This window comes from Carettochelys insculpta, chromosome 1, assembly GCF_033958435.1.
Source record: "Carettochelys insculpta isolate YL-2023 chromosome 1, ASM3395843v1, whole genome shotgun sequence".
Classification (NCBI taxonomy): domain Eukaryota; kingdom Metazoa; phylum Chordata; order Testudines; family Carettochelyidae; genus Carettochelys; species Carettochelys insculpta.
The window spans coordinates 354,806,378-354,832,680 of NC_134137.1; the positions used below are offsets into that span (position 1 = coordinate 354,806,378).

The 26,303-nt window shown below is 43.2% G+C and overlaps 1 protein-coding gene across 4 annotated transcripts in view; it reads left to right on the top strand.

Annotated features, from left to right (window-relative positions):
• ORC5 (origin recognition complex subunit 5) overlaps nt 1-26,303 on the top strand; it is a 163,974-nt gene that overhangs the window by 31,763 nt on the left and 105,908 nt on the right. For all 4 annotated transcript variants that reach the window (XM_074984157.1, XM_074984159.1, XM_074984160.1 and 1 more), the window contains 5 exons: nt 979-1,027; nt 2,465-2,555; nt 8,942-8,994; nt 14,610-14,722; nt 23,220-23,267. In XM_074984157.1, coding sequence (XP_074840258.1) covers nt 979-1,027; nt 2,465-2,555; nt 8,942-8,994; nt 14,610-14,722; nt 23,220-23,267 — 354 coding nt within the window. The remainder of the gene's footprint in view (nt 1-978; nt 1,028-2,464; nt 2,556-8,941; nt 8,995-14,609; nt 14,723-23,219; nt 23,268-26,303) is intronic.

The following is a 26,303-nucleotide window of genomic DNA, read 5'->3' on the forward strand; positions in this document are numbered from 1 at the left end:
CATGCATCTGATGAAGCGGGTCTTTGCCCACAAAAGCTTATGCTCCAAAATAGCTGTTTGTCTAGAAGGTGCCACAAGACTTCTTGTTGTTCTCGAAGCTACAGACTACGTGGCTACGTCTCTGATAGTTTGCTCTGTGTGGATTGTCCCTCCAGCCAGGTTACTAATGTCCTCCCCTTTGTAAGACTTCATAGTCCTTCAAGCCCTCCTGTCTGACTGGTGCCTCCAGTGCCCTTGCCGCTCTCCAGTGACTGGTTGGAGAACCCACATCCGCAGTCTGTACTTAGATCCAGCGCAGGGATCCTTTAACAAACAGCTGCAGTCCTACTTCTTTCTGCCATTTTACATATCTGTCTGGCTTATGCACGCACACTCTCTGCCTGGCTGCACCTGTCCACCTACCTGCACTCAGAGTGACTACAGGCTTTCCCAGTAGCAGCCCTCCTCTTTGCAGCCAGCTTCCAGGGTTTTTTACAGGCCCTGCCTGTTTCTGAGAGGTAAACCTGTTCTTAATTAGCTGCCTCTAGCCTAAATCTTGCTTGCATCCTAATTAGCTGGTTAAGGCTACCTGGCTTTATTCAGCTCTTGCAGGGCTAATGTGGGGAGTCCATCCCATCACAATGAGTAAATCTCCAACTTCACAGTTTTTCAAGTTAGAAAAAATATTCATTAGATGTCTGGGTAGAGTACAGCAAGTTGTTTTTGTCTTAAGCAAAAATAGTTTATTTGAAAGTGAAAAAGCTGATGTGGTTAGGTCCAGTGATGGGGTCGCTAGTATCAATATGTGGGCAGAGTTGGCAACAGGGTTTGTTGCAGAGAGAGGTTCCTGGGTTAGAGAGTCAGAGTGAAAACCTTGGAAACAAAACACAATATGAATAATAACACATTTTATTCACTTTACCTCACCCAGAGGTGTGCAAGATGCTGTACAGTATGGATTGTCCATGTCTAATACAATGTTTTAATACATTTTTGCAGGCAGCACTAAATTTTGCTAAATACTGTGAACCAGTGGTCAGAGGGGAAGGTAAGTGCTTTTTATTCCTCTTAGTCTGTGTCTGCCTTACAAGCACAGTAACTACACTGTTGCAGTGTAGACTCCTGCTGCAGCAGTGGAAGAGATTTTTCACATCTTTGTAGAAAATTGCTTGAGAGGTGCTGGCTAGGTTTTCAGAATTCTTTAATCTTTAATCAGCTAAGCAGTGTTTATGTTGGGATTTAGGTCTGCTTAACTATGTCTCTCTGGCTGCATCTACACGACAGCAGTCTTTCAAAGATGATCTTCCAGAAGATGTCCTTTTGAAAGAGAGTGTCCACACACAAAAAAGCGGGTTGAAAGATCGATCCGCTCTTTCATTAGAGCACATCCACACAGCCCCGGTCTTTTGAAAGAACGGGCTGGGGAATTGAAAAATCCGGAACCATGAGGACTGTTGTTTTGGAAAAAAGGGCCTGTGGAGCATCAACAGGTCTTTTTTTTCGAAAGGGCACTCTTCCTGATCCAGGAGTGCAAAAGGGCTTCCAGAAGAAGAGCCACATTCTTTCAATTTTGGATCAAAAGAGCACATTTTGTGTGTGGATGCTCCGTGTGTTCTTTCCAAAAAAAAAAAAAAGCCTGATTTTTCGAAAAAACTTGAGTGTAGATGTGGCCTCCACGTGAGAACTTTTACACCACTGAGCAGTGTAGCTAGGTAAAACTAAATTTTAATCCCAAACTAAGCCAGAGTAGCAGTCAGTATTTAAAACGGTGGGGCTCAATCTCTGCGTCTTTTGGAATGCCCAGCCTTGATCCTCTTTCCAGTCATTCTGCCAATCACAGCAATATTACATTTACTGTCCAATCCACAAAAGACATTTGGTATCCTGGGGCACCTTATAGACCGACAGATTTTTTTGGAGCATAAGTTTTCGTGGGCAAAGATGAACATGCATCTGACGAAGTAGGTCTTTGCCCACAAAAACTTATGCTCCAACAAATCTGTTTAGTCTGTCAGGTGCTGCAGGACTTCTTGTTTTTGCAGATACAAACATGGCTATTCCTTAGACAACTGTCAACATTTGGAATGTAGCAGAAGCAGATAACAAGATTTTAGTTGCAGTCTTATGAAGCTGGGGAGGAATATGCTGCCAAAGACTCCCCACCCCACCTCCCACCAGCACCTGCTCCTTCCTATACATCTTTTCCCTATATACCTTCCCACTTAGGTCTAGAAGTGGAGAGTGAAAACAAATAGTCCATTAACTAGTTGTGGAGTATCACTAAATAGCCACAGTGCAACATCTTTGTCTTGCAGTTTGGTGTTCTTATCTATAGAAGATAATTTTGTATCATGGTAATACAAATGTTTTAGAATGTTATGCTGTTTGTAGGTCTGACTTGGTATTCAAAGTTGAATTCCAATCTTCTGTAGGTTAACCTCTTTTTCAGAGTTTACACTAACAAAGATAATTTTGTTGTGTGTAGCAAGTGAACGTGATACTCGGAGACTCTGGAAGAATATTGAATCTCATTTGAAGAAAGCAATGCAGACTGTTTATCTCCGGGAAATATCTAGGTAAGTGTCCCTTTTATTTTTAGCCAGATGGCTCTCAAAAGCGTTTCTGAAAATATCAGACGTGGTGAATAGTATTTCTTCCTCCCAGGCTGACTCTTCCTTTTTCTTTTAACATCAGTTTCTTTGCAGCCATAACATGCAGGATGAACCTCTCTAGTTCGGCACTTTCTCATCCAGCAAAATTCTTAATCCGGCATGATTTTAGTTATCTGGATGACCACTTGTAATGGGTGTGGCCAAGTTTCTCATAGTCCCATAAAGTTTGTTTACAGCCACCAGTCCTGGCTGTCAGTGTTCTGTGCTGTTATTTAGCTGTAACTGAGCCCTAAATATCTTCTAAGAGCCCAGTTAGCAGTGGTAGTGTTTGTAATGCTGCTAGACAATATTGACTTCCTGTGGTCCGACAAATTCTCTTGTTTGGCACTGGTCAGGACCTGATGGTGCTGGACTAGAGAGGTTCAACCTGTATTACAGTTATGGCTACGAGTGTGTCTCAGATAGAAAAAATACAAACAAGTGTTTACAATGTAAGTTCATGAGCTCCTACGAAAATATTAAGTTAATATGTAAAGCAGATTTTAACTGAAAATTCACAGAAAACTATTTTGTTAACTGGACATTGAAGCAATCCTCCACCAATGGAGGTGTGATTAGTTCTTCACCAATACCCACGGAAACAAATTATAATGCATTTTGCACGGAAATTCAACAATCCAGGCTATTTCAGAGGGCAGTTGAAAGAACGATAATGTTTTGTGAGCAGCTCCTCCCTGTTAAAACATGCACATGGAGAAGGTGTTTCCGCTATCCTTGAATGCGTTAGGAAGAACTCAGATGTCCAATCTTGTTTTATGGTCTTCCACTTCTCTCTGTCACTGACCAGCCTCTCAGTAGTGCCCCAGCTGTGATTCATGCTCTCCATTTCTACTTCAGCAGTTGGGAACCATGTTATCTTTGGTCGTCCTTGTTTCCACTTCCCTTCAGGAGTCCAGTGGACAGCAGTCTTTGCGACCGAGCTTCCAGTTTTCCTGAGCACATGCCCAGTCCATCTCCAGCATCTTTTCATAATGATGGTGACCATGTCATCTTGCTTGCACCATGAAAGCAGGTCCTGATTTGAAAGTATTCTTGACCAAAATATATGGAGGATCCACCGAAGGCTTCTGGTGTGGAAGGTTGACAGTTTACCTAGTTCATACTCTGTCATCTGCCAGCATTCTGATCCATATAATAATGGTGATAAGACACGGCTCTGATCAAACTTCAGTTTATTGTGGATGCTGTAGTGGTGACTTCCATACAGCAGACAGACTCATGAAGACATTTCTGGCTTTCCTGAGTCTGCTCTGAATATTGCTTGTATTACTTCCATCTTGTCTGATGATATTACCCAAGCATGTAAAGCTCTCTGTAGTAGAATGGTTGTGACTGATGCTGGTGCCTCAGTGTTTAGGATCATGACTTCTGTCTTCTGGCTAACTCTTAGTCTGAACTGTTTTCTGAAGGCACAAAGTCTATTTGTTTTCTCTTGCATATGATGATGCCTATGGGAGAGCAACACGAGGTCATCAGCAAAATCAAGGTCCTCTAGTACGGAGAAGACAGACCATCTGATACCTTTTTGCTCATCTTCTGTTTTACAATGCATAACCCAGTCTATGACTAGATTGAAAAGCATCGGAGACATGGCGCATCCCTGCCTCACTCCAGTCTTAACTTTGAAGTGCAGATCATTGTTTCCCACACTGCATGTGAAATTGTTATAAACACTCTTTAATGAGTAGTGTTCCCATACTACTTGTTGTGGTATTCCATGTGCTCTCAAAATGCACCAAAGACTATCCCTATGAGTGCTGTCAAAGTCTTTTTCAAAATCAAAGTTTATGTACAACAGTTTCTGCCATTCAATGCATTGATCAATGATGTTACGCAGTACAAAAATTTGATCGAAACACCTCATTCCTTTGCAAAAAAGCCAGCTTGTTCTTTTGTCAGTGATTTGTCTACAGTGTCTGAGATCTGCTGAATAATGATCTTAGCAAGGATCTTACTTGGCACTGAGAGGAGAGTAATGCTGTGACAGTTGTTATAGTCATTACGTGCTCCTTTCTTGAGTATCTTAATAATTCCATTCGTGCCTTGAACAATTCAGCATTGAGATTGTCGTGTCCTGGAGTTTTACAATTCTTTAAGGATCCGATTGCTATGCTAATGTCTTCCATTTTTGGTGGATCAGTATTTGTGTCAAGGTCTGTTTCTGCTTCTGGAATATTAGCTGCTGCTTCTGGTGGTGGCCTCTTTAGAACATCCTGAAACTTCCTTTAGAACTTCCCAACAAGCCTCTTGTTCCCTCTTTGTAGGTAGATTTCCTTGTTTGTCCATGACAGGGACACTTGTACTGGCATGATACTTACTGCAAACAAGCTTGGTGATTTTAAAAATCTTTCCTTGCTCTCCAAGAAGCTGCTTTTTCAGCTTGTGCTGCTGGTTCTTTTGTGTAAGCTCTCTTATCAGCTCTTGACATGCTCTCACATCTGCTTCTTTGTATCAGAGGGGTAGCCGTGTTAGTCTGGATCTGTAGAGCAACGAAGGGTCCTGTGGCACCTTATAGACTAACAGAAAAGTTTAGAGCATGAGCTTTCGTGAGTTAACTCACTTCTTCAGATGCTGGATCTGCTTCTTTGTGTTGCTGCTGGTATCTTTTTCTTTTCGTCTTCCTGATTTGGCATCTGTCAATTTCCTTTTTAAGGTCCATCTATTATCGATTGCCTTCCATGTGTCTGGCATGATTCACACTTTTTTCTCCTGTTTTTGTTTGAAAAATAGATTGTCTTCGCTGCTCTTAATGTATATTGTTGTAAGCTGTGCATTTCTTCTTCAAGATCTTGTAAGGTTTGAAACCTATTTTTTCACCTTAAGGACAAAATCATTCTTAACTTTTGGGGTCTTGTAGCTTCTCTACATCAAAGGATTTCTGCATGGGTGTCTTGTGACCAGTGCTGCTTAGCATAAGTTTTATGAGTGCTGTCACAAAGTGGTGATCACTGCTGACATCAGTCTCTCTTTTCCCTTTGATATCTAACAAGCGTCTCCATGTTCCATTGATCATCAAGTGGTTGATCTGATTACTATACCTACCATTTGGTGAGCGCCATGTTATCTGGTGAATTTTGCAGTGAGGAAAGAGTTTACCTCTGATAACAAGATTGTGAAGTACAGAGTTCCACTAGCCTCTCTCCATTCTCATTTGTCTTTCTTGTTTAATACTGTTTAATTTGGTGTATTTCTTTGGTGTTTGCTTTTTTTTCCAATGATATTGTGTGTGTGTGTGTGTGTGTGTGATTTATTATTGACTTACATTTTAATTTACAAAAATGAAAACCTCTTTTAAACATGATTATAATCTACTAAATCCCATAATTTGATTTGACAGGAGATAGAGAAAAAATTGTAGGGTGCTTTTCAATAAGTCGTAACCTCTTATATATGGAAATCCATCACCAAAATATATGGATAACTGACAATGCTCTGCTTTTTTAAAAAATTGCCTCTGTGGTTCCACAGGGTATCATTTGTCTTACTATGTGCACCTGAGAATGCTTTAAGAAATTATAAATATTAGAGGCAAACACGTGCTCCTCAAAAACAGTTTATTGGGTCATGTCTTATAAATCCATTGCACCATCATTGAACCTTAGTTCCTTTCTTTCATCTCCTGCTTTCATGCAACAAAAGCCTTCTCTTCATGATTATTTTACTTTAAAATAGCTTTCAGCATTTATAGGCAGCTGGGTGGTAGTGAGTTATTCTATTAGTCAATTTTCATTTGAGAGAGAAGGCAGTGACTTTGTCTGCATAATGGCACAGGCAAAGAAAAAGACAGTATTCAAGAAGTGCTCAGCTGGGATGTATTTTAGACACAAGCATGAACTGTGTTTGGATTAAAGGTATTTGTTCATAAGTGATGTGCCCGTATGGTTCAAGGTGACAAAAGTCATAGTCTTGCTTATGGAAAAGTCTTTGGTGGTTAAAGGACCCAAATAAAGCTCCCACCCTCCCCCTCACCTTGTGTCCCTTTTAATCTGTTGGGTCTGATTCCCAAAGCCTTCCCTAAAACTATGAAGTGACCGGAGGAGTATCTGAGAGGCGTGTTTTCAAAGACAAGAGTTTTTAGGCCTATTTCCATTGTGTAGAGCACGTCTGAATTCTCCCACCTTGAGAGAACACATCTGTTGCTAGAAATGCCAGAAAACATCAGTGTATGTGTTCAGTAAGAGCGAGAGACACTGACCTTCGGAAACGGCTGAGGAGTTGGATCTGTTCTGTTTTGTGGCTATGTCCAGAGATTCCTTCTAATATGTTGATCTAAGAGATCCAAGTGAGTTAGATCCTCAGTTTGCCTCTGAGTAGCTTTTGAAGCTTCATCCAGGCCTGTCAGAAACTGATGGATGATAAATAGGCTTGGTCTCATGATCTTGTTAGGCTCAGTGAAACCCTCCAGACAGTACATTACAGTTGATTCTATAGGATGCTTCTTGTTAGGCTCCGTGAACACCTCCAGACAATAGATTACAACTGATTATATAGAATGCCAATGGGCAGGGGGGAAGCAATGGCATGGGGTGTTTTCCAAGCCTGGATAGGTTCTGGCAGCAAGACGAAATGAGCACAATAAACCAATAATCTAAAAGGGTTACACAGTGTCTCCACCCATAGCTTACAGAACACCTTATCTCTAGTACGGATGGTTTTTCTTAACAAGTTACTTAAACAAACCAGACATCTAATGACAACTGTGTGTCTGTTAAAGTAATGATGTGCCTACGGGTGTAATGATGGTGCCTTTGCATGGACATAATCCATGGGTGCATTATCTACAAGATTAAAGCAAAAGACAGTAAAAGCATATAGCACTTTCACATTTGTTTTTATGTACCAGCCTGGGATGGCCGATGACAGAAAGCCATATCTCTGTTCTCACATACAGGGCCTCTTCTTGGAATGTTGGGGCAACTGTCCCTCCTTCCAAAATCCAAAGCCCTGTCCAAGTTAGGATGATCTCCCATGGGTCTTGTGGATGAGATGGAGGGGGCCCAAGGGGGGGCAACCTTCCACTCATGCTAACTGGGTTTCTGAACTATGGGTTTATAGTCCTACTCCAGAAATGAGCATTCGAATAGGGGGTCTTGGCAGAATACCATAATCTGCCTCAGAAATTTCCATCCTACAAGCACTTATAAATTATTTCACCTTTTAGCTGTCTGAGGTTAAGTGATGTAATTGAAGGGGGCTCTTCTCCATTTGACTGTTGTTCTTCAGTTCCAACGTGTACACTGTGAACTTCATTCCTGTCATGTTTGCTAAGATACTTCCCTAAGATACATCTCCATCCGAACAGTCTGCCCCTTTGTACCTGTCAGCTTCGCTTTAACCCTTTCTTTTAAAACTCATAACTTTCTTAATTTTACATGCCAGCAATCTGATTCCATTTTGGTTTAAGAGGAGCCATCCTGTATAGGCTCCTCCTTTTTCATTTTTATGTATGATCAGTGTTAGGGGAGGCACCAGAATGACAAACCCCTGTCCTAGCCTATATATATTTTGTGTCAAAGCGCAAGGTTGCATAAGGCATAGGTATGATCCCACTGACACTGCTGACAAAACCTTAGGTCAGGGATGTCCAACTTTTTTATGGCAATTTTTTACATGTTCTGGTGCCAAACACAAAATAGCCCCAAAGCTGACCCCAGGCTTAAATCTCCCCACAGCCCCAAGCTGCCCACAGGTTTAACCCTCTGCAGACCCAAACCAACTCCCCACTGCACCAACTCAAAATTCACTTACCTTGCACAGGAACTCCACATGCTGCCACACTCTGCTGCTCCTTCACTGTCTCCTCTTCACTGCAGCTGCGTGGCTCCCCTAGCCCTCCAGCTCCCCATGTGTTCAGTATGGCAGGGATAGCTTTCTGTGCCCTGCTGCGCTGAAACAATAGGACTTAATTTAATTGGTTTATCGGTTGTTAAACAGTTAAATAGAGTGCTACACGTTCAGCACATCAGGAAGACTGAGTCAGACAGTAGTGGTGTGACCCGCAAATGGCTCCTTGAAGAGCCACATACAGCTCAGATGACTTTTTAAAATGGTGCTGCTGCCAGCTCTGCGGGCCAGATAAAAAGGCTCTGTGGGCCAGATTTTGGCTAGTTGGCCACGTGTTGGACACCCCTTTCTTCGATTCAAGAAACCATATGTCCTGATATGAAGGACCCATAGGGACAAAACATCATGAAGAACTGCAGTTATTCTACGAGGTAAGTAACAACTTGTTTACATTTGGGTATGACAGGTCCTCTTTCCTTTAAGCACTTGTTATATTTCTTTTTTAGCTCACAGTGGGCGAGAATACAGCAGGATGATGGAGAACCTGGACACTTGAAAGGTATCAGATAGATGAAATAATTCTAAAAAATCATAGTTACGAAAGTAGTTAGTGATTGCTAATTTCTAACAAACACTTGACTGCAATAACTTTACTGAGTCCTAGATTGTTTCTCCATCCTTGGTGCAGAACATGCCTGGATGTTGTCTGGGCATGAGGTGGAACTAAAACTACTATGCCGGTGTTCAGAAGGGTGGGGTGTAGACTGATCCATGAATCTGTACTCACTATGTACATAACCAGCAGAGTTGGCTGGATGTGAAGGGGAATTATGTTGCCGTTGGTATGTAATGGGCTGACATTGCATGTTCCTGAGAAAACAGAAGTCCAAGACAAATTGTGGGTGAAAGAGATACGTGAATCATGACAGTCACTATTCCTTTCTACTCTTGCCTCAGGAGTAGTGCAGCTCTGTGCCACCGTGCTTACGTAGGACTGAGAGTCAAGTTTTAAGCTGCTTTTCAGTTATTATGTAGGGAAGATTAGTGTGGGAATGGCCATACTGAGTCAGACCAAATATTGACCTAGTCCAGAGGTTCCAAACCTTTTCCAGGTGGGGACCCATTTTGACAATTCAGGAAGACTTGGTGACCCAAGGCAATTCAAAAAGGGGAGGGAGCGGGGAAAGTAGTGCCGTAACTAGCTAGTTTTGCACTTGAGGCAAGAATATAAAATTGCGCTCTCTCATGGTTATATTTTCATAGTAGTCATTTCATAGAAATAATGTAATGTTAAAATAACACTACATTTGTTATAGTTAATTATTATAGTTGATTTGAGTTGTGGTGGGTGAAAGACCCTCATTTCCAAACTGCTCCCCCATCTTAAGCCCCCACCCTCAGAGGCTGGAGGGGAGTCACCCTCCAGGGCTGGGAGACTGGGGTAGGCACACTTGGGCTGCAGGAGCTAGGAGGGTCACGCTCAGAGGCTGGAGAGGCTGGGGGTCACACTCAAGGGCTGAGGGGTCACACACACAGGCTGGAGGGGCTGGATAGGTCACACAGGATACGGGGAGATACAAACAAAAAATGAAAACTGACAAATCAGCTACATAGAACAGAAGGGGGGCAAAGGAGGGAAGGGAGGAGGGGGATGAAATCTACTTACTGCAAGAGTCTAAGCGGCTTGCCTGGGATGGCTACAAATATCAAAGGTGGAGAGATTGTCTTTATAAAGTGTAGTTGCTTCTTTATTGACAGAGATTAGCTGCTGATGTGACAGCTTTATGAAGCTGCAGATGGCTTCTTTAAGAGCCACATGCAGCTCTGAGCTGCTGGCGATCTTTAACAAATTTAATCATGACCCATAGGTTGGGAATCCCTGATCTAGCTCAGTCCACTTCCCCAGAGTTAGGGCCAGTGAGCAGATGCTGGTCTGCGGGCCTGATCCAGTTCCCCAGGGTTAGCTCCAGCAGACTGCTGCCACTATATTTCCCTGTGCCTATGCAGGTACAGGTGATTTCCGCTATTGCTGGACACAGATTGCTGTTCCCGGCTAATGGGAGCTGCAGGAAGTGGGGTCCTAGTCCATCTTGGCTAGTCATCAAGTGATTTGTTCCCAGCTAAGATGTTGTCTTTAAGATGTCCTCCCATTCAGCAATAGGCTTATGCCCAGTTCTTAATTTTAGGACCATCTTTTCTCTTCATCTACACCATTGTAAGGTTCTTCTCATAGGAAGTCAGAACCTACTACAAGTATCTATCAAAGCTTGAATTAGTCTTTAAGCTTAAATCTTGATAAATAGCATTTCTGACATTAGTAGAGTAATCCCTAGAGTTATTTGAGGGTTGCATTTCCATGCATCCTTGTGTAACTTGAATTTTGTATAAGTCTGCTGGAGGGCAGCTTTTTTCCCTGGTGGAACACATGTTTTGTGGCTGGAGAAGCAGCAGGAGCACCTGGAGCTCCTTTGGAAAGGTAAGGCCTGAGGTTGGGGGGGCAGATGGGGGGAGTTAAGCCTGGTGGTGGGTTGGGGCCATGGGAGGTGGGTAGAAGGGTTCAACCTGGAGTTCATTAAAGCTGCAGAGGGGGTGGAGTTGAGCCAGAGCCGTGCATGGGGGAGTTGAGCTGGGACAGAGGGGGTTGAGCCGGAGCTGCCTGCGTGAGGGGGATGGGGTGGGGTTGAACTGGGGTGTGGCTGGTGAGCTGGGCCACGCGAGTCCCAGGGGTTTGAGCCAGGGCTGGGGGAGTAGGATTTTGAGTTGTGTTTAACTCGCATTGAGTTAACCTCAACTAGAGATTGCCCATTTCGAGGGTTTACTGTGTTGTTCTTAAACATAGCATTTCTTACATTAGTATTGTTCTTAACGAGAAAACAGTTTGTAATAAACTGTGCTCTAAATGTAATCAAGCAAACCATTATTCAGTGCATAATTTTAATCCAAGCAGGTAAGAAAGATGGTGTACAAAAACAGGCATTTCAGTTTTTAACTAATTTGCCTACAAGAAAGAGTTTTTTATCTAGAATTGCAAATGCAACAGCTACTTGACTGTTAATAGAAGCTGATAAAAGTGCTGTGCTTTCATGACTACCTGAAAGAAAATTTGTAAGTAACCATTCTCAAGTGCTACATAATTGTATTGTGAACCCTGCATATTACACTAGCTTTTAAGAATGTTCCATTGCTTTGATCTGTATTTTCTAAGAGTAAGTAGGTTAAAGCCTGCATTTTTATTGTTGTTGGTTGTTTGGACACTGACTAGTATATGCTTCGTGCTGTACGAAGCATAGAAGACAAACTGTAGAGGAAGAGGAGCAATCAAGATGAAAAGACAAAATTGAGCAGTCACAAAATAGACCCTCTAGGAAACTGACCCCCTCCAGCCAACAGAGGAAAATAGGATAGCTTAGCAGTGGTATTTGTCACAGTTCAGAGTAACTGCACCTGTATTCCCCTCCATGGTCCAGCAAGAGTACCCCTTATGTGCTGCTGGCTTTTAAGCTGTAGCCTGTCTTGGGTGGAAACCAAGGAGACTCTTCCTTGTGACCAGGCCACATGCAGACTGCACCTCTCCTTGCACCTTGCCTATACAGTGACTATCCCCAGCAAATTCAGGCAGTCCAAGCCAGTCTGCTTTGCTGTTCTGTTCAGATACAGTAAATAATGTAATTGCCTGCCGTTAAGCAACCACACAGTTCTTTCTAAGTAAGCACATTTGTTCTTGAGGTGAAAGCATTACAGGGAGAACATTTAAAAACAAAAAACCCTATACACATGCTAATAAGCTTACCAGACGTCATTCCCTGACGTCCAACAAGAGCTCTGACTGGTGGACACTCGTCTAGAGATTTTCCTCAGGTTGTCAGTGCATTGTTCCTTTTTCACAGAACAAGAACTTCATTCTTATTTCACCTCAGTAGGTGGATGAAAGGCTGCATATGAGTAAACAACGCGCCCTTATAGCCAAGAAGGCTAATGGCATACTAGGGTGCGTTAGGAAGAGCATTTCGAGCAGATCTAGAGAAGTAGTTATTCCTCTTTACTCAGCACTGGTGAGGCCACATCTGGAGTATCGTGTCCAGTTTTGGGCCCCCCAGTATAAAAAGGATGTGGATTTGCTGGAGCAGGTTCAGCAAAGGGCAACAAAAATGATTAAGGGTCTGGAGCACAAGACCTATGAGGATAGGCTGAGGGATTTGGGCTTGTTTAGTTTACAGAGGAGAAGACTTAGAGGTGATTTAATAGCAGCCTTCAGTTTCCTGAAGGGGAGCTCTAAAAAGGAGGGTGAGAAACTGTTCTCAGTGGTGTCAGATGGCAGAACAAGGAGTAATGGTCAGAAGTTGAAGAGGGAAAGGTGTAGATTAGATATTAGGAAAAACTACTTCATCAGGCGGGTGGTGAAGCATTGGAATGCGTTGCCTAGAGAGGTGGTGGATTCTCCATCCCTTGAGGGTTTTTATGTCCCGGCTGGACAAGGTCCTGTATGAGATGACTTAGTGGGGGTTGATCCTGCTTGAAGCAGGGGGCTGGACTAGATGACCTCCTGAGGTCCCTTCCAGCCCTTTAATTCTGTGATTCAGTGAAAGTCTCTTTTTCTGTAAGGATTGCTGCTCCCCTGAACGTTGGACTGGAGGTCCTGTTTGCTTGCTGAATCAAAAAGTAGGCCCTAAATCAGTTAAAACTCAGGCTATTTATCCAAAAAATCCTTTCTCTGCATTACTTCATTTCTGGAGAACACAGTTTGAACCAGTATTCATGAGTCCCCAGGCAGTGGTAGCTTCCTGGAAGTGTTCCCATTGGGTTTTGCCTGCACACTGCTAAATGACCTTCCACCAGTGTTTGGGGAGGAGCCACAAGGCCTGGGTATTCAAATAATTATGGGGCAATCAAGACTATAACAGAAATAGGTGCAACGGTCAAAGGGTCAAAAAAAAGAGAGAGAGAGAGAGAAAACAAACTTGAAGAGACATGAAGTAGAGAACCCCAGACAGTGTCCATTGCTCCTTCAGGGTGTCAAGGCAGCCAGTGGATGCTGTGCTGATGAATGCTGCCTGGATGCATGAATGAGGGGAGATGAGATATAGGTCCCACGGTTAGAAGAAACCCTTCGGCCAACATCCTCTCCTAGTCTTAGAGATGGTGTCTTTGGCTCTCTCTAGGAGGAGGCTGATGAGGAGGTACCATGACTTTGTGGAGGTGGGGAGAAAGATATGAGAAGATAACGTGGGGGGGAGGAGAAGCACCAATAAAAGTGTAGTTATTTGGAAGGAACTGGAATAGGAGCTGCATACTAGCATACTCAAGATATACATGCACCAGCATCTTCCTCATGCCACAAAAGGGACAGGCATCAGGGATGGGTGAACTGCGCCAAGTAAGCACCTACGTCACAGCTATGTGGAGGAGCTGCCAACTAACATCCCAGCAGGTTGGGGGACTGTGGGAGGTGGGAGGGAGTCAAGAGTTCTTCACCCAGTTGACCTGTGCGAAGGAGGCTGCTGAGGAGATAGTGGAGGCTTGCCAGGCTGTTGCTAGGTTGCCCATATCCTGGTTACCACAAGGAGCATGTTGTACGCTGACAGGACTGGGCGCAACTCTGGCTCATGGAGAATCAGCCCTGGCATCTTACACTGGGAGGAGATATAGGAAGGGCTCCATCACTGCAGCAAACAACTGGCCTGACAGAGGTCACCTTTGACACTTCTGTGGAAATGTTACAATTTGAGTAAATTTAATCACCATCCACTGTTCCTGGAGGACTATTGTCTCCTTCCTCTACAAATGACAAATTATTCCTATTCCCCAATGATACATAGAATCAATAAAGTTTGCTGAGATCTTACTGGAAATTGTCATTTGTGGCAGTGTTTATTTAATCTTTGTGTTACTGGAATGCCTAGGAGCCCTAAGACAATCCACTAGTGAGTGCTGGTTTTGTTTTTATATAGGAGTTAGTTGTGCATGCCCTATTACCCCACAGCACTGCCTGAGTTACACTTGGGATTGTGGAAAATATCCCTCTCTACTGACTTACAGGAATGGAGCAGACAGAGAAGGCAAATGTTGCATTTTGTTTGTCCTTGAGAACCAGAACAAAACTGACTGGTCTAATTTTAAGCTTTTCATGTTAGAATATTCCCTCAATGACTCATAAATTGTGTATTTGTTTTATAGGACTTTCTGCACATGCTCATGTTGAACTACCTTACTACTCCAAATTCCTTCTAATAGCTGCCTACCTTGCCTCCTACAATCCTGCCAGGACAGATAAGAGGTTCTTTCTTAAGGTAACTGGGTATATTTTTTTTTCTTACTGTTCTAAGATGAAGCCATGTGTACTCAGCTCAGAACTCCTTTCCATCATTCATTTTCAGCACTCTTCTATATCATAACAGCAACGAAGGGTCCTGTGGCACCTTACAGACTAACAGAAAAGTTCTGAGCATGAGCTTTCGTGAGCACAGACTCACTTCATCAGATGCTGGTCTAGGAAATCTGCAGGGCCAGGTATAAATAAGCCAGAGCAAGGGTGGGGATAACAAGGTTAGCTCAGTCAGCAAGGGTGAGGCTTACTACCAGCAGTTGTTCTGGAGGTGTGAACACCAAGGGAGGGGAAGCTCCTTCTGTATTTAGCCAGCCATTCGCAGTCTTTGTTTAAGCCAGAGCTGAGGGCGTGGAATTTGCAGATGAATTGTAGCTCAGAAATTTCTCTTTGGAGTCTGGTCCTGAAATTTCTTTGCTGTAGGATAGCTACTTTTAAGTCTGCTACTGTGTGGCCTGGGAGATTGAAGGGCTCTCCTATGGGATTTTGTATATTGCCATTTCTGATGTCTGATTTGTGTGCATTTATTCTTTTACGTAGAGACTGTCCAGTTTGTCCGATGTATACAGCAGAGGGGCATTGTTGGCACATGATGGCATAAATTATATTGGTAGATGTGCAGCTGAATGAACCCACGATGGTGTGGCTGATCTGGTTAGGTCCTGTAATGGTGTTGCTGGTGTAGATATGTGGGCAGAGCTGGCAACGAGGTTTGTTGCATGGATGGGTCCCTGAGTTAGAGAGACTGTGGTGCGGTGTATAGTTGCTGGTTAGGATTTGCTTCAGGTTGGCAGGTTGTCTGTGGGCAAGGACTGGTCTGCCTCCCAAGGCCTGTGAAAGTGGGGGATCATTGTCCAGGATGGGTTGTAAATCCCTGATGATGCGCTGTAGAGGTTTTAGCTGAGGACTGTAGGTGATGGCTAGTGGTGTTCTGTTGGTTTCTCTCTTGGGCTTGTCCTGTAGTAAGAGGCTTCGTGGCACACGTCTGGCTCTGTTGATCTGTTTTCTCACTTCCTCAGGTGGGTAATGCAGTTTCAAGAATGCTTGGTAGAGATCCTGTAGGTGTTTGTCTCTGTCGGAGGGGTTGGAGCAAATGCGGTTATATCTTAGTGCTTGGCTGTAGACAATGGATCGTGTGGTGTGTCTGGGATGGAAGCTGGAGGCATGAAGGTAGGCGTAGCGGTCAGTAGGTTTACAGTACAGGGTGGTATCGATGTGGCCATCGTGTATTAGCACCGTGGTGTCCAGGAAGTGGATCTCCTGGGTGGACTGTTCCAGGCTGAGGTTGATGTTGGGGTGAAAGTTGTTGAAGTCCCGGTGGAATTCCTCCAGAGTCTCCTTCCCATGGGTCCAGATGATGAAGATGTCATCAATGTAGCATAAGTAGAGACGGGGTGTTGGTGGGCGAGAGCTAAGGAAGCGCTGTTCCAGGTCAGCCATGAAAATATTGGCATATTGAGGGGCCATGCGGGTACCCATAGCTGTGCCGCTGATTTGAAGGTATATGTCATTGCCAAATCTCAAATAGTTGTGTGTGAGGATAAAGTTACAGAGCTCAGCCATCAGATGTGCTGTAGCATCATCAGGGGTATTGTTCCGGACAGCATTTATTCCATCTTTGTGTGGGATGTTGGTATAGAGAGCCTCTACATCCATGATGGCTAGGATAGTGTTTTCTGGTAGGTCATCAATGTTTTGCAGTTTTCTCAGGAAGTCAGTGGTGTCTCGGAGATAGCTGGGAGTGCTGGTGGCATAGGGTCTGAGGACAGAGTCCACATAACCAGACAGTCCTTCAGTGAGAGTGCCAATGCCTGAGATGATGGGATGTCCAGGATTTCCAGGTTTGTGGATCTTGGGTAGTAGGCAGAATAGCCCCGGACGGGGCTCTAGAGGTGTGTTGGTATAAATCTGTTCTTGTGCTTGTGTAGGGAGTGTCCTGAGCAGATGGTGTAGTTTCTTAGTGTATTGCTCGGTGGGATCTGAGGAAAGTAGCCTGTAAAATTTGGTATTGGAGAGTTGTCTGGAAGCCTCCTTCTGGTAGTCAGACCTGTTCACGATGACAGTAGCTCCTCCTTTATCTGCCTCTTTGATTATAATGTCAGGGTTGTTTCTGAGGCTGTGGATGGCATTGCGTTCCGCATGACAGGTTGTGAGGCAAACGATGCTGTTTGTCCACAGTTTCTGCCTGTGCGCATTGGCGAAAGCATTCTATATATAGGTCCAGACTTATTTCTACCCTCAGGAGGAGTCCACGTGGAGTTATTCTTCTTGTGCTGCTGGGAGGGTGTCTGTGTAACGGTGTGCTGGTCAGTGTTGTGTTGAAAGTATTCTTTGAGTCTGAGACGGTGAAAGTAGGCTTCCAAATCACTGCAGAACTGTATTATGTTTGTGCGGGTGGTGGGGCAAAACGAAAGTCCCCGAGAAAGAGCAGACTCTTCTGCTGAGCTGTGTGTGTAGCTGGACAGATTGACGATATTGCTGGCTGAGTTAGTGGTACCACTGCTGTGGCTCTGTGTGGCAGGCAGGAGTTTAGACAGCTTGCAGTCCTTTTTCCTCTGTAGAGTAGTGAACTGTCTAATGTAAATCTCCTGTCTTATTTTAGTTATGTTCAGTGGTGTGGAAGCTTGTGTTGAAGGTTGGTTTTTTATGAAAGACTCCAGATTTGAGAGCTCTTTTTTGATGTTCTCCTGTTTGTTGTACAGGATGCTGATTAGGTGGTTCCTCAGTTTCTTCGAGAGAGTATGGCATAATCTCTCACTGTAGTCTGTGCAGTATGTAGATTGCAAAGGATTTTTCAACTTTAGTCCATTTGGTATGATGTTCATTCGTTTGCATTTGGAGAGAAAAATGATGTCTGTCTGAGTTTGTGTAAGCTTCCTTGTGAGGTTGATAGATTTCCATTCCATACGGCTAAATGCAGTGCCTTGCATGGTGTCAAGTATCGAGGGGGTAGCTGTGCTTTCGCCGACGCGCACAGGCAGAAATTGTGGAGAGACAGCATCGTTTGCCTCACAGCCTCAGTCATGCGGAACGCAATGCCATCCACAGCCTCAGAAACAACCCTGACATTATAATCAAAGAGGCAGATAAAGGAGGAGCTACTGTCATCATGAACAGGTCTGACTACCAGAAGGAGGCTTCCAGACAACTCTCCAATACCAAATTTTACAGGCTACTTTCCTCAGATCCCACCGAGCAATACACTAAGAAACTACACCATCTGCTCAGGACACTCCCTACACAAGCACAAGAACAGATTTATACCAACACACCTCTAGAGCCCCGTCCGGGGCTATTCTACCTACTACCCAAGATCCACAAACCTGGAAATCCTGGATGCCCCATCATCTCAGGCGTTGGCGCACTCACTGAAGGACTGTCTGGTTATGTGGACTCTGTCCTCAGACCCTATGCCACCAGCACTCCCAGCTATCTCCGAGACACCACTGACTTCCTGAGAAAACTGCAAAACATTGATGACCTACCAGAAAACACTATCCTAGCCATCATGGATGTAGAGGCTCTCTATACCAACATCCCACACAAAGATGGAATAAATGCTGTCCGGAACAGTATCCCTGATGATGCTACAGCACATCTGATGGCTGAGCTCTGTAACTTTATCCTCACACACAACTATTTGAGATTTGGCAACAACATATACTTTCAAATCAGCAGCACAGCTATGGGTACCCGCATGGCCCCTCAATATGCCAATATTTTCATGGCTGACCTGGAACAGCGCTTCCTTAGCTCTCGTCCACCAACACCCCGTCTCTACTTACGCTACATTGATGACATCTTCATCATCTGGACCCATAGGAAGGAGACTCTGGAGGAATTCCACCGGGACTTCAACAACTTTCACCCCAACATCAACCTCAGCCTGGAACAGTCCACCCAGGAGATCCACTTCCTGGACACCACGGTGCTAATACACGATGGCCACATCGATACCACCCTGTACTGTAAACCTACTGACCGCTACGCCTACCTTCATGCCTCCAGCTTCCATCCCAGACACACCACACGATCCATTGTCTACAGCCAAGCACTAAGATATAACCGCATTTGCTCCAACCCCTCCGACAGAGACAAACACCTACAGGATCTCTACCAAGCATTCTTGAAACTGCATTACCCACCTGAGGAAGTGAGAAAACAGATCAACAGAGCCAGACGTGTGCCACGAAGCCTCTTACTACAGGACAAGCCCAAGAGAGAAACCAACAGAACACCACTAGCCATCACCTACAGTCCTCAGCTAAAACCTCTACAGCGCATCATCAGGGATTTACAACCCATCCTGGACAATGATCCCCCACTTTCACAGGCCTTGGGAGGCAGACCAGTCCTTGCCCACAGACAACCTGCCAACCTGAAGCAAATCCTAACCAGCAACTATACACCGCACCACAGTCTCTCTAACTCAGGGACCCATCCATGCAACAAACCTCGTTGCCAGCTCTGCCCACATATCTACACCAGCAACACCATTACAGGACCTAACCAGATCAGCCACACCATCGTGGGTTCATTCAGCTGCACATCTACCAATATAATTTATGCCATCATGTGCCAACAATGCCCCTCTGCTGTATACATCGGACAAACTGGACAGTCTCTACGTAAAAGAATAAATGCACACAAATCAGACATCAGAAATGGCAACATACAAAAACCCATAGGAGAGCCCTTCAATCTCCCAGGCCACACAGTAGCAGACTTAAAAGTAGCTATCCTACAGCAAAGAAATTTCAGGACCAGACTCCAAAGAGAAATTTCTGAGCTACAATTCATCTGCAAATTCCACGCCCTCAGCTCTGGCTTAAACAAAGACTGTGAATGGCTGGCTAAATACAGAAGGAGCTTCCCCTCCCTTGGTGTTCACACCTCCAGAACAACTGCTGGTAGTAAGCCTCACCCTTGCTGACTGAGCTAACCTTGTTATCCCCACCCTTGCTCTAGCTTATTTATACCTGGCCCTGCAGATTTCCTAGACCAGCATCTGATGAAGTGAGTCTGTGCTCACGAAAGCTCATGCTCAGAACTTTTCTGTTAGTCTATAAGGTGCCACAGGACCCTTTGTTGCTGTTACAGATCCAGACTAACACGGCTATCCCTCTCATACTTTTATATCATATTTGATTTTAAGAAAACGGCGCATTTGGATCACATTGGCTGTGTCTACAGTAGCTCCCAACTTGAAAGGGAGCATGGTAAGTAGGGTGTCAGGAGATTATTAATAAAATGCTGTGGTGCATATGCAGCACTTCATTAAGCTAATTCCCCCCTGCGGCAACTTCGAAGTGTTGAACTTCGAAGTGCCAGCATCTGTGTAGTCGTGGTTTACCTTCCAGTACTTCGAAGTGCCCAGGCTACTTGAAAGTACCTTTACTCCTCAAAATTGTGTGGGTACTTGCATCTAGAGAATAAAGGCCTTAATTTGACAAATTTTGTGTTGTAAAATGTATAGGTGGCACAGAAATAAGAAGTTGAAGGGACAGAACACTGAGGTGAGGGATGGAAATCTCTATGTTTTTCTGTATTTCAAAACCTATATACCATCCATATTTAGAGATATGTATACTGGAATCCTTAGTGATAATATACAATTAAGTAATAAATTTGGAAGTGATGTTCATTTTTATGATGGGTATGTGCTCCATAATGAAAACTGTTGATGTTTCACACTGGTCTGCATCCTTTTGTATGTACTTCAGAAGAGGAAAGAATTATTTACAGTATTAACTTACAGATGTGTGGATATAAATAATTACAAATAATTTGTAACAAATAATACAAATTCATTACAAATAATACAAATAATTCATTTCTAACATTTGGCAAGAGAAATATAATTGGAAGAACTTATTTGCTGGACAATGACCCCTCTGTTTTAACTTCTGATTTTGTGCAGACTTTGTCTCTTTCCTCAGAATCTAAATTTAACTGTGGAAAATGAGTCAATAAAATCATTTATTTTACTTATATATACTTTGAAAGACTAAGGATATTATGAGTGACAAAATATATGGCTTTACTGATCCCCTTTGTTGGAGTATGTCTGAAATCAGGGTCAAGTTCTTAAGTCCCTGCACATGGGCATACTGCTCCTCCCCTTCAGTCCAGTGAAATGCATATTTAAGACGTGCACATCAAAGATCTTCAAAGTGCAAAGCTAAAGCTATATAATAAATGTGATGGCTTTTCAATTAGGTTAAATATCTTGTCAAGCATTGATCAAACATGAAAAATCGCCGTCAGGTGTTAAGACCAAGTTTCACTAATTCGCAATATCTCAAAGCCAGAGCAAATAGCACTACTGGGCCGTGTCTACACTAGCCCCAAACTTCGAAATGGCCACGCAAATGGCCATTTCGAAGTTTACTAATGAAGCGCTGAAATGCGCTGAAAGGACCCCGCTTACTTCGAAGTCCACTTATTCCCATGAGCTGATGGGAATAAGGGGACTTCTAAGTAGGCGGGGTCCTTTCGAAAAGGAGCCCCGTTGGGACGAGCCGCGCGGTGGCGAGGCACGTCAATTTCGAAGTGCCGCGGCCGCCCGCATGCTAATGAAGCGCTGAATATGCATTTCAGCGCTTCATTAGTAAACTTCGAAATGGCCATTTGCGTGGCCATTTCGAAGTTTGGGCTTAGTGTAGACGTAGCCCTGATGAAACATTCTACTCCTGTATCTGAGTGTCTTGGGAGCTGTAGAAAGAGCACTTGTTGGTGTTGTAATGAGATCTATTGTGATTTTGGCAAAAAAAAATTAATGCTGGAATCATTAACCAAAGTCTCATAATCAGTGCAATAGGTTTGAAGAAAGGGAATGCTGTTGAATCATTAAAGCAATATTGCTGCTATTATAGTAGTTTTTACAATTGTAGACAAATTTTTGTAATGTGGCAAATTAAAAGTAGCAGAATGTTGACAAACAGTTGCAACAGCAAATAATAAATCCACACTGATGGTTGAGTTGAAAGAGTATTGTCATGTAATGCAACAGAAGAGATGTAATGGAGAAAATTGTAAAACATTAAGGCTACGTCTACACTAAAAGCATCTGTCTACTGACGTTTCTGTTGGAAGAGCTCATTACAACAAAACTTCTGTCAACAGATCGCACATACACACAGAAGCAGATCCATCTCTTGACCCGCTCTGTGTACGGAAGAGACCTCACAGAGCATTTACACAGCTTTTTTGGTGACAAAACACATTTTGTGTGTAGATGCTTCACGAGTTTTGTCGGCAAAACCCTCTAGCGTAGATATAACCTTTTGAAAAATGGTAACAGTTGACAGGAAGTCACCATTTTATGGAAAGTATGACTGAAAGAAAAATATTCTTGTTCTGTTACATACCATGGTGCATATCTGTGTAGAAATTTATTTTAAGAAGTAAATGCATGTGTATTTTATATTTTATACTAATGCTAAAAAGGATGTCTGTGTACTACTGTAGGAAACCTTGATGTTACTTAAAAGTACATTGCAGATGAGATTATAGCATAAATACCAAAGTGCAGCAATATAATTAATTGTCGGAGAGGTAGCCGTGTTAGTCTTTATCTTCACAAACCAAAAAGCAGTCTTTTAGAACTTTAAAGACTAACTAAAGGTTTTATTAGGTGGTCAGCTTTCGTGGGGACAGACCTACTCTTCAGATGTGGAAATTCAGAATTTCCAGATCTGAAGTGGGTCTAGCCCAGAAAATGACATCACCTAATATATCTTTTTGTTAGTTTGCAAAGTGCTACAGTATAATTCAAGTAACCCACAATCTAGGTCATTGAAAACCTCCAATAATTTTCACTTTATTGCTCCAACAATTCTTTATTTCTTCCTCAGACCATTTTTTCAAGAACACGATTAAAAAAAAAAGGCTTTGTTCTGTCAAACCTGTTTTATGATAACTACATTGAGTTAAAAATTTTATTCGGTCAAATCACTTAGAGAACTTAAAAATTCACTAAACACTAGGCTGGAGCAGCCCCCATGCTACAGCTAGTGGCTGGCTGGAGCATCCCTGCTATTGTGCTCTGGGACTGAGGCTGCTTTGGCCCAGCTGCCCATTGCGCCGATGGGGCCTACATTGGCTGCACTGAAGCGTACTCCACCTGCAGCAGTGCCACAGACAGGGACATTCCATCCGGTCTGGAGCAGCCCTTCTCCTTGTTGCACCACCTGCAGGGGTGCTCCAGCCTGGCTAGAGCAGCCACTGTCCACTGCCTCCCCAGCTGCCCTCCCATCCATTTAATTGGTTAACTGGTTAAACCATATTGTTTAACCAGTTAAACAGGAATTTTCATCCCTACAAGTAGGCAGACTAAATGTGTAATTAATAGCTCTTATGATGGTCAGTTTTTTTCCCCCCCACATTACTCAAGTTATATAACATTAGTTGTAAATCCTTGTTTTGCCACATTTGCTCATATTTTGCTTTGCTGTTTACAGCATCATGGGAAAATCAAGAAGACAAACTTTCTGAAAAAACATGAAAAGGTATTTATCTTTCAATTGTCACTCTCAACTAAATGGTGCTTTCTCAAGTGATGTATTTTTCTTGTCATCTTGACTTTTCAAAAAACATAGATGAACATTGCATACTATAATCTTGGCGCATTGGGTCGTTTGATTACTTTTCAAACAAGACATGTTTGTTAATAGACATATTTTTTAACAGAATGCACATTACATTTATTTACAGTCATGCTGTGCAGATAATTTCTGGTTGTATTAGATAGTATCATTTGTATGTTTCTGATGTTTTCGCTTGTTAAAAATCAACGCTTTATTTTTAGATGTGATACAGTGCTGTGATTTTTGCTTATCAAAAAAATACTGACATGGCTTATTAGCTTAGAAAGATAGAGACTGGGTGCTTCCTCCTTTATGTCAAACTAAGTTTAAACTTCAAGGGCAAAATCATGTGCACATACAATGTGAGAGGAATTATAGGGCAAAATCTTCAAATTTGGGTCTCAAGTTTGGCTCCCAAATCCATATTTTGGTATAAATTGAGCTACACAGGTCATCTATGATATTTGATATGTAGAAGATTACAGTACCATAGACCCTACTAAGGTCAGTTAGAGGTTAGAAACTTTTGAAAATCAAACCACTTTTAGGAGTTTAAATATGGATTTAGGAGCCTAACTTTAGTCACCCAGAGTTAATGTTTGACTGCTTGTCTGTCATGTGGAAGGACAATCGTCTTTAAGGAAATGCATAATTATTGCATTAGGAGACAGGATTTAAAGAATGGCGACCATACCTTATAGCCACATATATTGTTATAAATCTGTGGCTTTCACTGGACCTGCACCAATGTGTGCTAGTAGAGAATTTGATCCTCTGACTCAGCAGTTCCCAAACTTTTCCAGATGGGCACCTGTTAGCCAATGCCCAGGTGCCAGCTAAAGGTCTGGTGAGGCAAAGTAGCCACGCTAAGCAGCCAGGACAGGCTGGGTTCTTTTGTTTGCATTCAGTTCAGGTACAGCAGCAAGAGGAATTCAATTAGAGGCTTAACAATTACTTGTTTATTTATACAAAGACAGACAACAGTTCAACTTACAGGTGATTAAAGTACAAAAATTTTGAATTTCGCTATCACTTTGGTAGCGGTTAATAGGAAAAACTGCCAGCAGCGGTTTTGCATACAGAAACAGCCGCTTGTGAGTAAAAAAAAAAAATGGCCGCCCAATTTGAGTGACAAGATAATGATTTTCTGCGGTTCTATACAAAAGGTAATGGCTGACCGCAGTTCCCTAGTAGAACTAAATGGTAAACGTGTTTTATAGATAAGATGAGGGCTTCCCGCGGTTTGAGTGACAGGCTAATGGTTTTTAGCAGTTTATAGCCAGAAACAGTTAATAACCGCGGTTTTTAAAGGGGAAACAACACAATTCAACTTAAGAAAAGTATTAAACAAACTAGCTAGCTTAAACCAATACAGTTAATGTGTACACAAGAAAAGGCACATTGCAGGTGTGATTTTCACCCCTGCCTCTTAGACCTGGTGTAACCAGAATCTTTCCCTCAGTTCCTATAGGAAAGAAGTGTAATACTGGTGTAATTCTTACCCCTGCCTCTTAGACCTGGTGTGACTAGAGTCTTCCTCTCAATCCCTCGGGAAGAAGTATATATGAACCAGGCATCCCCAGTCTCGGGAGTCAATATCGGACCTGGCCAGCAGGTGTAGGTGATTGGAGCTCAAATGGGGTGGGCTGCCAAACCCCTCTTTATACCCCTTGGGTCATGTAGGCTTCTTCCGGGTCTCAAGTGGCCAATTGGGGAGGAATGTGTTTGAACCCCAGTTTTCCCAGGGAAGGTGCAAGGCTCAATTCGCACCTGTGAATTGTGGGCAATTAGGCACCTTTGGGAGGTGATGGGCGGAGGTTCCTCCTTTTCCTGGGGCGATGATCAGACGTGTCAATTACCGATACTAGCCAGAAGGGCGGCCATTAGCTAGCTCATTCACTGTCTGGTTTCTCTGTATGGTAGAGAGTCTGGGTGAGACAGCATACCTGCACTCCCGGAGCATCAAATGCTGTCTCCCTCCCTCTGTCTCTCTCTCTCTCTCTCTCCCAGTGGCGGGGGGGAGAAGAAGAAAAGGCCAAATGGGGGTTCGTGTCTGGCTACAGCACCCGTTTTGACAATTCAGGAAGACGTGGTGACCCAAAACAATTAAAAAATTGGCGGGGGGTGGGGGGGGGCGTGGGAGCTGTAGAGAGAGAGTTTGAAGTCCGTCCAATATACAAAGCATGTGGGCATTGTTGGCACATCATGACATACATGACGTTAGTTGAGGAATACCATCACTGAACCTAACCAGGTTATTCACAGAATCATGGGGACATTCTCATGTTCCTCAACTAACATCATGTATGTCATCATGTGCCAACAATGCCCACATGCTTTGTATATTGGACAGACTTCAAACTCTCTTAGACAACGAATTAATGGGCATAAAAAAAGATATAAAAACACTACTGATTCACAAACCTGTCAGCCAGCACTTTAATAGTGTGGGCCATTCTGTTAATGACCTGAAAGTCTGTGTTTTACTGAAAAGGAACGTCAACAACCGTTTGGAAAGAGAGGCTGTTGAACTCTTTTACATTCAAATTCGACACATTAACTCACAGTTTGAACTGGGATGGCAATTATCTGTGTCATTATAAGTACTCTTTTACATACTTTGCTTTATCTAATTCTTGACTCCCCTGCCCCTGTTTTGCCCCTCTGCTCTCTGATTTGTTCACCTTGATAATAATTTTTCTTATTTGTCAACCTTGATTACTATTTTTGGTTCTCTGGTTCTCTTAAATATTGAGTCTCTTCTGGTATGGCTATGATCTGAAGAAGTGGGTCTGAGCCATGAAAGCTTGTCACCTAATAAATTATTGTGTTAGTCTTTAAAGTGCTACTGGAATGCTTTTTTGTTTTGATAGAACAGAAGAGGGGAGCAAAAGGAGTGGGGGGTGAAAATTACTTACTGCAAGAGTCTATTAAATCGCTTGCCTGAGATGACTGTGA